Raw genomic sequence first — 13,154 nt, forward strand, 5'->3', positions numbered from 1 at the left:
ATAAACCCTTTTGTACATCAAAACTTGGTTTTAAATCAAGACTGGGTATTATGTTATCTCTGAGAATCAACATCTCCTAAAAACAGCCTGCACTCAATGCCGATTGAAGGGAGAGTGCTTCACACATTAAAGAGTAAATCTCATACATCTGCAAGAGTGTATTCCTAGACGGTACATGCATGGTGTCTGTATCCTCTCTATAGGAAGCACTATGTGGGTATAGAACAGGAATCATCCTAAAGGACCATTAAGCACTGTCTCCACCCTTAGACATTAGTTAAATCTCCTCACATGTTTAGGTCAGACATGCAATTGGATGCAGAAGCATTATTACACAAACTTTTTGTAAGAAAGTAGCACGTAGTGTAGGCTGGCCTGGAATTCCTTATGTAGCCAAGGATAACACCTCATCCTCCTTTCTCCATTTCCCGACTGGAATGAACCACCACATGTGCCTGGCTTCAGTATCTTCTCTTTTTCTTTTATGGGACTCCAGACATCTAAGCATACATAGTTTTATTCAGCACTGAAGGTCTTGTGTCTATTCGGGGGATGTCCAGTGGTGGAGCATCATCCCGTGCACTTACAATGTCAAATCCACATTTGAAAGAAAGCTGGTATCTAAAATCTATAAACAACTCTGGAAACTAAACGTCAACAAACCACATCAATCAATTTAAAAAGGGAGTACAGAGAAATCTCTAAAGGCCTAGAAGCACTTAAGAAAACGTTCAACATCCTTAACTATCAGGGAAATGCAAATCAAAACAACTCGGAGATTCCACCTCCTGAAATCAAACAAGAGCTCATGCTGGTGAGGATATGGAAAAGAGGGAACACTTCTCCTCACTGGGATAAATGTAAACTTGTACAGTCACCTGCAAAATCCATTTGGCAGTTTCTCAGAAAATTAGAAATAGATCTACCTCAAGACACAGCTATCCACTCCCAGGCATATACCCAAAGGATTCCCCACCCTATCATAAGAACAGTTGATCAATCATGTTCAAAGCAGCTTTATTCATAATAACCAGAAACTGCAAATAACCTAGATGTCCCCAATGAAAGAATAGATAAAGAAAATGCGGTATGTTTACACAATGGAATATGTTTAAAAACAAAGATGGGGCTGGGGAATTTGCTCAGCTAGAGCGCTTTTTACCTAGGAGTTTAAGGCCCTGGGTTCGGTCCCCAGCTCCGAAAAAAAAAAAAAAAAAAAAGAACAAAAAAAAAAAAAAAAAAAAAAAAAACAAAGATGTGAAGAAACTTGCAGGCAAATGGGTGGAACTAGAAAGAAACCATCCTGAGTGAAGTAGCCTAGACCCAGATGGACAACCGTGCTATGTACTGTTATAAGCGGATATTACCCATAAAGAAAAGGGTAGCTATTCTACAGTCCACAGATCCACAGAAGCTAAATATCAAGGAGGACTCAAGTGGGGTCATGTGAATAACACCGAGGAGGGAAAACAGAATGAACACTGTAGGCCAATGGGGATGGGGAAGGATCAGGTCGGGGAAAGACTGAGGAAGACAGCACTCTAGAGACAATGGAATTAAAGAGGGGGGCATCTCTGGGACAAGATAGAAACCTAGGGAAACAGAAACTCCCAAGACTCTATGAGAATGACCTAGCTAAGACTCCTAGTAGTAGGAGATATGGATCCTGAACTGTTCTTCTCTGGGAACCAGGCAAGATTTCCAATGGAGAGATGGGACACATAACCATCCACAAAACATCTGACCTAAAATTTGCACTGCCTACACGATGTGCAAGGGTAAAGATGAAGCAGAAATTGAGGGAGTGGCTAAACAATAACTGGTCCAACTTGAGAGCCATGCCCATATTTTCCCCTGTTCTCTGGAATGAGATCCAGCACACCTATCCTTATGACAATATGAAGTGACTGTGTCACCAGTGAATTGGTAGATTGTATTACGAGAAACCTGCAGTGCTTAGAATGTCATCCGAGTTCCTGACTTTGCTTCCCGGTTGCTTTCCTTAAAGATGTACACGTGCAGACCAGGGATGTGGCTCAGTCATAGAGCCCTTTCCTAGCATGCACAAGACCTTGGGTTTGAGCTCCTCGACTGCAGTAAAGAACAGAAACAAATAGGAATGGCGGCACACCCTCATAATCCCAGCAATTGGAAGGTTGAAGCAGGAGGATAACAAATTCCCAGAGTCTGGAATTTGAGCGTAGCAAGTTCAAAGTCAGCCTGAGCTACACAGGGAGAACCTGTCCTAAACAAAATGAAGCTTGCCTTGCCCATCTCAAAAGAAGTGAGAAGTCAAGCCCACTGCCCTCCAGAGATTGCAGATGGGGTCCAGGTAGCCTGGATCTTGATCAGGACTGAGGCTGAAGGAATTCACCAACAGAATTCGTACAGGAGAAGGGGTGGGGTGTATGTTTCATGGAGCTCTCATTCACTGTGAAGCCCCTGTCTGCACACGTCACTCTAGAGTGCTTCTTAGATACTTGTAGAGTTTCCTTAAGCACCATACATGCACAGATGGCGAGTGCTGTTCACAACGGTGTCTGACCACACGGTTGCGTGCTGCTGAGTCACAAGAGGGCAGAGGTCATTACCATGGCTTCTGGACGTGCGCAGTGGCTCTGAAGGGCTGGAATCGCTTCTGCAGAGGCCGTCAGGGTTTGAAGAAACACACAGCTATGCAGAGGAGAGAAAAGTCATAAAATGGTTCTGTGCAGTTATGTGTTTTCATTAGCTCTTTAGACAACATGAAGGTTCAGGGCCAAGAATGAAGTAGAAAGCTGACATTTGCAGTGATTCTGTCAGTGTTGCACTGTGTGAACATTCAGTCTGTGGCTTTCAATCACGTAACCAATGTGGTTTGTAAACTATTGGTAAGGATATTTGGGGAATGTGTTGGGGTGAGAACAGAGTTACTGTCTGTCCATGATCCAGCTAAGATGAGCTGAAAGACTAAAAATAGCAACCAACACTTGGGAGCAGAGACAAGGAGATCACTAGGGTGAAGTGGAAACTTCTGGTTTGTTCGGAAAGTCAGTTAATGTCAAATGATGCTTTGCTGGGCACACCGGTGAAAGGCTGCCTTGCTAAAGCCAACATGTGAAAGAATGTTTACCTGGAGCAGGCAGAGGTGAAGGGATGTTTGGATATTGCAAACATGCGAAATAACGTGTGATGAAGGAGTATAAATATGGCCCCACAGACGGGGTGAGGGACATTGAGCTTTGGTTTGGTTTGCTCTGTCTCTCAATCCTTTGCTAGCCATAGGCATGTATTGGTTCACCTTATGTAGCATTGTTGAATTCCACTAGTGGTGATGTCAGAGAGAAACTTGCCAAAGAACTGCTCCTGCAGCAACTTGTCACTTCCATAGCCTCGCCTCATAGGCCCTTTATTGTTATTGTCTTTTAGACCAGATGTGCAAAAGACATTAGTGACTCACAACAACATGCTGGTTTGAAATTAAAACAAAACTCCATTAATAGATTGTAGACCAAGTTTTAAATACAACTAGATTGCCTCCCAATTTATAATCCCAGGGATTAAGAAGAAGGCCTCTGCATTATCAACACTTTCCTACATACTACTTCCAAATAAAGAGAAAAAGGCGGGGGGTGGGGGAGGACATGGAAAAATGGCTCAGCAGAGAACACTTGCTCCTGAAGAGGAATGAGGCTTGGTTCTCAACATCCTTATCAGACAGCTCACAACCTCCTGCAACTCCAGTTCTAGGGGATCTAATGCCCTCCTTCTGACCTCTGTGGACACAAGGCATGCAAATAATGCACACATTTACATGCAGAACAAACACTCATGCACATAAAATCAAATACTTGAAAAAGTAAGTAAAAGGAAATAAACAAAGTGACCATGGTTGTCAATCATTTTCTACCTTCAAGGTTAGAAGGAAATATTCCATTTATTTAGTTGTATATGTATGTGCTATGTGGCCCTGGGCTAGTCTGAAACATGTGATGTAGAAGAAAAGGAACCAAGGGAATCTAGAGGCAGATGAGAGAGGGAATGGGAGGATGGTGGTGAACATGATTATAATAGGTTGTGATGTATGCACATGTCATATTATATACATACATTGTGATGGTTTGTATATGCTTGGCTCAGAGACTGACACTATTAGGAGTGTGCCTTGTTGGAAAAGGCTTTAAGATCCCTGTCCCAGCTGCCTGGAATCCAGTCTTCTCCTAGCTGCCTTCAGAACAAGAGGTAAAACTCTCAGCTCCTCCTGCACCATGCCTGCCTGAACACTGCCATGTTCCCACCTTGATGTTAACGGACTGAACTTCTGAACCTAGAAGCCAGTCCTAAATGGCCTTTATAATAGTTGTCTTGGTCATGGTGTCTGTTCACAGCAGTAAAACCCTAACACACACACACACACACACACACACACACACACACACACACACACACACATATATAAAAGTCATGTACATATATGAAAATGTCATTACTGTATGAAATAAATATACATTAATCAGACATTTTTAAAAGAATAGTTTTCATCATTTGGAATATTATTACTATTCTACCTCAAGACCAGATAATTATTTAAAACTTTAATTTTAAGTTTCAGTAATTGGACTTCATCCACTTCCAGCAAGTTTCTCTCTGACATCACCACTAGTGGAATTCAACAATGCTACATAAGGTGAACCAATACATGCCTATGGCTAGCAAAGGATTGAGAGACAGAGCAAACCAAACCAAAGCTCAATGTCCCTCACCCCGTCTGTGGGGCCATATTTATACTCCTTCATCACACGTTATTTCGCATGTTTGCAATATCCAAACATCCCTTCACCTCTGCCTGCTCCAGGTAAACATTCTTTCACATGTTGGCTTTAGCAAGGCAGCCTTTCACCGGTGTGCCCAGCAAAGCATCATTTTAGGTAAGCGTTGGACGCACACAGAACACAACTGTAGAGCTCAACAGAGACTGTAAACACCAAGTTGCAGACTTTCATGCCTTCTAAGGGAAACCAGGGCAAAAGACTCTTGTTCGTCAATTACAAGTGCTGGGCTTTAAAATACATTGATTTGGGGATGATTCATATTAAAGCATTTAATATAAAAGAAAACTGGATTTCTTCCTTCATGTTTCAGAAGGCTAGGATTCCATGTGTAGACTGCTGAGCCCAGAAATACCCACTTTTCAAACCACATGCAGTGATATTATCTTTGAAGATTCTAATTACTAAGTAAAAACAACAAATTTCATTCTGCAGCTGAACACTTGTGTGTGGAAGAGAAATGAAAATAACCTTGAAGATGGGCAGAAAAGGGGGAGAGAGTAACTCAATTGTAAGGGATTGCCTAGAGTGCCCAAATCAATGCTTCTGTTCCCAGCACTGGAAAAGGAAAATCACTTGGGATGTCTCAGACAGCAGAAATAGAAAACACTAAAGGATTCCAGAAGGAGGAGAAGAGGAAGACTAGTTTGTAATAAAACACAATCAGAAAGGCATGGAATTTCCAGATATGGTAACAGCTCTCTGCAATGCCAGCACTTGGGTGGCTGAGGCAGGATGGTCATGGGTTCAAGTCCTACCTAGGCAGGATAGCATTTCTGTGATAGTCTGGGACATAGAGAGACCCTGTCTTTAAAAGACTGTATATTGACCCAACCCAAACTAAGATGTAACTATGAAGAGAAAAAAGCTGGACAGGGAAGGTGTCATAGGAGACAAGGGATGAAGACATAATGATGTGTCCTTCCTAAAGAAAAGGTCATCCAGAGACTAACCCACCTGGGGATCCATCCCATATGCAGCCATCAAACCCAGTCACTATTTTGATGCTAAGAAGTGCTTTCTGACAGGAGCCAGATATGGGTGTTTCCTGAGAGGCTCTGCCAGAGCCCTACTCATACAGATAAGGATACTTGCAGCTAACCATTGGACTGCACAAGAAGACCCCAATGGAGGAGTTAGAGAAAAGACTGAAGGAGCTGAGGGGTCTGCATCCTCATAGGAAGAACAACAATATCCACCAACAAGACCCTACCAGAGCTCCCAGGGACTAAACCATCAACCAATGAGTACACATGGAGGGACCCATGACTCCAGCCACAGAGGATGGCATTGTCCAGCATCAATAGGAGAAAAAGCCCTTGGTCCCGTGAAGACTTGTTTTCCCAATGTAGGGTGATGCCAGGGTGTTAAGGTGGGAGTGGGTGGGTGGAAGTGGGAGCATCCTCATAGAAGCAGCGGGAGGGGGTATGGGAGAGGGGGAAAGTGAATAATATTTGAAATGTAAATACATAAAATATTCAAGAAAATTAAATTTAAAAGAATGTATCCTTCACCGCAGAAGCAGAAGAGTGGGCAGAAACCACACACAGGTAAGACATGGACAGTGAGGAAATAACAGTGGAAGCACTTCATAGTCAGGAGAAGTCATTTTGCTCACTTGGGAAAAAACTTGGTGTGATCTTCTATTGGGTCATCACCTTCCTTCCAATTCTCCATGCATCCTCCACAGGAGAAACACCGGACGATGTCCTTTTTGCCTAGAAAAGGAATGGGGTCAGTTCTACAGCACATACAGCCACCATATCACAAGAAGACAACTCCAGATGTTCAGATTTACTGGGCATTTACAGTCACAGGCAACCAACAGGCAATTGCTTAATGAATAAACTAGAAAGAATGTACTCATTGCCAGGGATGGAATAAATGAACAAATTTAGGAGACGCTCTGCAAGATGGATTGTAAAGAATCACCTCTCCTCACATTATTGTCAGGTATATTTAACTTGAAATAAGAACACATCATCAGGGTTGGGGATTTAGCTCAGTGGTAGAGCGCTTGCCTAGCAAACGCAAGGCCCTGGGTTTGGTCCCCAACTCCGAAAAAAAAAAAAAAAAAAGAAAAAAAAAAAAAAGAACACATCGTCTATGAGACAGACTTGAGGAAGACTGGCAAGAGGAGTCATTCGCTAAGACCATGTGGTAAAAAGATCATCAGTGCCAGTGGAATATGCCTGTTGGATGAAGTGGATGCAGAATCCCCAGGTTCAGAGGCTGAACACTAGGGAGCTTTGGGAAACTGAAGGTCTTATGGGCCCCAAAGAGATCTATGTCAAATGGTGAAGAAAACAGAAATATGTACCAGGATTTGAATGTTTGGTCCACACTAAATACTGACACTAAAGAGATGCTCAGCATGAGAGCAGTGGCTGCTCTTGCAAAGGAGTCAAGTTTGGTCCCAGCACCCCCATGATGGCTCACAGACAATTGCAACCCCAGTCCCAGGATCCAGCACCCTGTCTGAACTCTGAGGACATCATGCAGGCATGAGGCATGTGTACTTACATGCAGGCAAACACACACACACACACACACACACAGACACACACACACACACAAGAAGGAAACCTGACTCACCTGTGTAGAAAAGACCTGCTTTGACCAGAGCTTCAACAGCCATAGGTGATTCACGGGGCCAGTCCTTAAACGTGTCCATTCTTAGTCCTTCATTAGCAAAGACACTGTCATTGCTGTAAGCTTGGGAAAAAGGATGCAGGTGAGCTTAAAGTTTAAGTTAGTTGTGTGTGTGTGTGTGTGTGTGTGTGTGTGTGTGTGTGTGTGTACACGCATGCGCATAAGTATTTTTTCACACAGAAAAAACTACACTTTAATTTATTTACAACAAAAACATTTTTTCACAGTCTAGAAACCTATGTTTTCTTTGAGGTTTGACCTCTATTAAGCCAAGAGGCCACAGGGAATAGGTTCTACAGTTTTCCTTAGTGCTCACAGGGTGTTCTCTGTTTGGAGCAGGCTGGCACTTCAGACTTTCTTTGGCTTCCTTCTTTACCTGATCTCTTCACCTATCTCAGAAATCTGTCTTAGGACTTACAGTTCTGTGTGTTCATGTGTATGAAGGCATATGTGCATGTACATGTGCCTGTGGAAGTCAGTGGACACGCTTCGCTCTTTTCCCTTTTTGGTAGGGAGGGTGTCTCACTTCCCAGGCTAGCTTGTCAAACCCCAGGATCCATGTCTCTGCCTCCACAGCCTGGGATCACAAATATACAACAATGACACCCAGCTTTTGTCACGTGGATTCTGGAGACACGATACAAAGCATTGTGTTTGCAAGGAAAGCACTCTGCACTCATTGCCCCATTCCTGACCCTTAGAGTTCCTAATATGCTCAACGCACTCAGTCAGTCTCTGCCCAGGATTCCTGCCTTGACTTGATTCTTTAATAATGACAAGCACATGCTGGGTAACACTGTAGAATCTGCCAGTATTGCTATGATAACATTCATGGGTGTCCTGAATAAACAATCCTATGTCTACAATATCACTCTTCTTATAGACACTTACATCTGTGGCCAAAGAAACAGCTCTGCCTTCCACAGACCTGGAGAACGAGCACTAGATGCTTCTCCTTTTTCCCTTTGTGTTTCTTATTTTAGCAAGGTACTGGAAAATGGTGGTCCCAGCCAGAAGGATGCAATCTGTGTGTAAGAGTGTATGTATGTGTGTATGCACACACATGCATGTGCTCAAGTATGTATATATGTGTGAGTGTTTTGTCTATACATATGTATGTGTACCATATGTGTGCCCAGGGCCCCAGATGGCCAGAGAGGAGGTCAGATCCACTAGAGATGGAGTTGCGGATTATTGTAAGCTGCTACTATGTAGACATGTTGAAAGGAACTTAAGTCCTCTGCATGAACAACTAATGCTCTTAACATCTGAGACGTCCCTTCAACCCCAAGTTTATTGGGGTGGGGGCCATGATGATTTGCTAGGTTAGAAAGCTATCCTTCTACTTATGATATTTTCAAGTCAGCTCCTTTAGTGCTGGGATTGCAGGCATGGACACTGGAACTGGCACTAACCTCATGCAGCCTATACTGGCCTCTAACCCAATATCATAGTCCAGTCTGGCCATAAGTGCCTCCTTCCAAGAGCAGCATTTACAGGGATGAACTATCCTACCCAGTCAACCACAGACTACTTACTGTAATATGATCGCTTTCTTCCTGTCCACTCTCCCTTGTCCCCAGGTCCCTGACTCTGCTCAGCCTGAACTAGGAGCCTGTCCTACTTGCTATGTAGTTGCTCTACTGACCTAAATTCCTAACACTAGGTTTTGTTTTCCATGGGTGCTGGGATGGGACCAGAGGACCAGGCCTATTCTAAGCAAACAAGTAATATCCTCAGATCTGTCACCTCGTTTGGTTGTGAACGTCCCCCAGTTTCTTAACAGTGCACCAGGCCATTTGAGGATGCTTTGGGGGTCGGGGATGTAGGTCAATGGGTAGCTTGCTCTCCTAATCGCCTTGGTTCCATCCCCAGCACCTGAGAAGCTCCACTTCAGCACTCAGCAGGAGGGCCACAAATTCAAGGCTCGTTTGAGTTTGAGGCCAACCTGGGATAGGAGAGACCCTAAAAACTGCTTCCAAAACATTTTATCCAAAAGTTTAGTTGTTTTAAGGGGAGCATCCATTGCAGCAGCAACACTACATAGTTATGCTTACCTGCACTAAAAACTAAGTAAGCCACTTCAATGAAGGGCTCCATGATACAGAAGCTTGACACTAAACCTAATAACATCTTAATTAATGCCATCATGGTAAAAGGAGAGAACAAGCTCCTAGAAGCTGTCCTCTGATTTGTGCACCTTCACACGTGGGACCCATGGACATACACAGACAATAATAAGTAAATAATTGAGTGTATATATTTTTTAATTTACTTTAAATTTTTTCTTTATTTTGGTCTACATGTTTGACTGCACCACATGTGTGCAGTGGCCACAGAGGTCAGAGGAAGACACTGGATCCTCTAAAACTGGACTTGCAGCATTGTGAATTGCCAGAGGATGCTGGGAACTGAACCTGAGTCCTTTGCAAGAGCAGCAGGTGCATTAACCACTGAACCATCTCTCATGCTCATAAAGTTAGAACAAAAATAAACCAAAGTCATTCCATAATAGGGAAATCATTTATGAACATAAGTTTTAAACAAGGGCTGGAGAGATGGCTCAGTGGTTAAGAGCACTAATGCTCTCTCTTTCAGAGTTCCTGAGTTCAGTTCCCAGCATCCACATCAAACAGTTCACAAATGCCTGATACTCCACCTCCAAAATACCTGATGTCCTTGCCTTGCTTCCAAAAGCATCTGTATACACATGGCACATGCATGCATGCATGCAGAGAGAGAGAGAGAGAGAGAGAGAGAGAGAGAGAGAGAGAGAGAAGACAGACAGAGACAGAGAGAAAGAGAGAACAAGCTAAGTGTTTTGAATGAGTCTGAGGTTTTTACCTGATACCACAGGTAATTCTCTTCTGGCCCAGGAATTCACAAAATGCTCTCCCTGAGGAAAGAAATTTGGTTACTGACTGATTAATGTATAAATTATTCATCCATCTGTGAGCTGCAAGTGAAGAACTCCCCCCACTGAAGCCAAGTTTCATTAGAGCAGCCGAATGTGGGCAAAGCAGTCGTTTTCATTCTGGTTTGATTTTTACTGATTTGGGGAATGTTTACACAGTTCCAAACATCAGTGAAATGGAAACTTTCTCAGGGCCACTCTTACCAGACAGCTCAACAACAGAACTGCAGTCACACACAGAGAACTGCCCCAGACTCTGACTCTGTCTGAGTCAGTCAGCCAGTACAGTCTCCCTTGGCCTCAGTTTGGGTGGATTTTCCCACTGCCCACCACTAGGAGGAGATCCTCGCTGGTTTGAGTCTAAATACCCAGCTGCAGGAGGCAGCTCTGAGGGCCCTGCCTCTGCCAGGCACCACAGAGGACTGAGTCTGTCATCCACGTGGAGGCAGCAGAAGGATGCTAGGGAGTGGCCTCAGGCAGAAGCCACCCACAGCCAGCCTGGAAAACCAAGTCTAAGCGGCTCCAGCTTAGCAAGGCAGCAGGATTTCTGTTTTCCTCTCTGCAGACAAGAGGCGGAGAATGAGAAGAGAAAGGGAGAAAGGCACAGAATCCATCAGAAAACGAAACAGAAACCCTCTCCCTGACAGTTCGGATACTGCTTGGTAAAGAACACTATTGAAAAAGTTGGCTGATGTCAATTACCGTTACATGGAGAAATCCCGTGTAGCTTTGAATATACTGGTTAATTTCCTCTGTGGATTTCTTACTTTGAAGAAATTCACATCTGTAATTAAAAATATAATTAAAATATAGTCCTATAAACAGAAATGTTCTACATTGCAATGAGCATTTGATAAGACTTATTGAACTGTTGTACTTTATATATCAGTAAAACTGTCAAAAAAAAAAAAAAACTTTCCCCATAGACACAAAACCTGAGCAGGTCCCGACCCGATGGAGCCCTAAAAGTGAGAGGGGGAAGTGGACACAATGCCCCACCCTCACCCAGAACTATTTGCAAGCTACTGGTAGAGGGAAGACCGGTCCCTCAGCAGCGTGTTCCCAGGTGTAACAGCGCACTCCAGTGCAGGCCCCATAGTTGGCCAACACAAAACAAACTCCACACTACTTTCGTAGGCATTGTTCTTTTCTTTTCTTTCTTCTTCTTTTTCTTCTTTTACTGTCTTTTTGATTGTTTAGATTTTTGGGTGTCTTTGTAGGGGAGGGTGTTGAAAGAGAAAGAGGAAGAACATTAAGTTTGCTGTGTAGGAAGTGGGGGGGAACTGAGAGGAGTTGGAAGGGGGGAACGTGATCAACATTATTGTATTAAAAGTTAAAAAACGCACCTAACTCACAAGAACTGCAAGTGTTCTGATAGAATTATCTATTTATATTAATGATCACACATAGCTATTTACAATTGAATCTTCAGGTTACTTTTGTTGTATTTTACCCGTGTTGTCCAGCTAATCATAAACGCCTGGGCTAAAGCAATCTTACTACACCAGTCTCAGGAGTACTATAAGCCTACCATTGCCCTCCACTGTCGGTTTTCTTAACCCACAAGTACAAAGCAAGCAATCAGAGAGATTGATACAGGCTAGATGGACTGGGGAATATTCTGCCTTTCTGATTCAGCTGGTGTGGGCTAAGCCAAGTATCCATGGTCAGACCACAATCAAGGACAGAAAATGGATCAATGGAAAAATTAGTTGATCATGATAATCTTAAAGAAGCATATTAATCTATTGATTTTGATTTTTTATGAAGTTCAATATCATCTGGAAAGGCATTCCTTTTCCATAAGAACAAAGCTACTTTTAAAAAGACTTATTTACTTTATGTATAAGAGTACACTGTAGCTATCCTCAGACACACCAGAAGAGGGAATCAGATCCCATTACACATGGTTATGAGTCACCATGTGGTTGCTGGGAATTGAACTCAGGACCTCTGGAAGAGCAGTCAGTGCTCTTAACCACTGAGCCATCTCTCCAGTCAATGAAGGTACTTTTAGCATTCCTCTAACTGACACTAATGTTTCTTTCTAATGGTGTGGTAAGGGACTGAGAACTGTTTTGTCAATGGAAAGGAAACCAGCCTTGCCCTTTTATATTCTCATGAGAAGATGAACTCCATTACATGACTCAAATATCCTCAAGGGCTTCCATTCAGTGTCTGTGGCACCCAGTGATTCTGGCTACATTTTTCATATATTTCCATGCATTGTTCTATGCCTGACTGTCACCCCTGTAGGACATAGCTCATCGGGTGAACTACAGTGAGTTGGGGTTATAAATCCTTTTTAGAAATATTATAATAGGGGTTGGAGATTTAGCTCAGTGGTAGAGCATTTGCCTAGCAAGCACAAGGCCGTGGGTTCGGTCCCCAGCTCCAAAAAAAAAAAAAAAGAAAAAGAATAAAAAAGAAATATTATAATAAACTAATCTGATTTAAGATCATTACAATACTGTTTTTCCTTTTGAGATAGGATTCTACATCGCACAGGCTCTCCTTAGGCTCTTTAAATAGCAAAAATAAAAACTTCAATTTACGACCCCCTTGCCTCCACCTGGACAGACCTGGGATTACAGGCACATGCCATCACTCCCATCTCAACAGTACTTTCTTAAATTGTGCTGTGCGTTTAGTTTAATGCTTGTGTTGTTATTGGTTCTCAAATTGCATGAGAATCCCACATGTGAGGCACTGAGGGTCCCTGTCTCCAGCTGGGTGTGATTGGTGACTAAAGTTGCCAGTGGCCAATGGCTGGGCAGGGA

General features: G+C 43.1%; 1 protein-coding gene across 1 annotated transcript in view; it reads right to left on the reverse strand.

Annotated features, from left to right (window-relative positions):
• LOC116897088 (baculoviral IAP repeat-containing protein 1a-like) overlaps positions 1–13,154 on the reverse strand; it is a 48,618-nt gene that overhangs the window by 21,100 nt on the left and 14,364 nt on the right. The window contains 5 exon segments of the mRNA XM_032898725.1: positions 2,592–2,673; positions 6,427–6,526; positions 7,404–7,523; positions 10,305–10,356; positions 11,077–11,158. Coding sequence (XP_032754616.1) covers positions 2,592–2,673; positions 6,427–6,526; positions 7,404–7,523; positions 10,305–10,356; positions 11,077–11,158 — 436 coding nt within the window.

This window comes from Rattus rattus, chromosome 3 (assembly GCF_011064425.1).
Source record: "Rattus rattus isolate New Zealand chromosome 3, Rrattus_CSIRO_v1, whole genome shotgun sequence".
Lineage (NCBI taxonomy): Eukaryota > Metazoa > Chordata > Mammalia > Rodentia > Muridae > Rattus > Rattus rattus.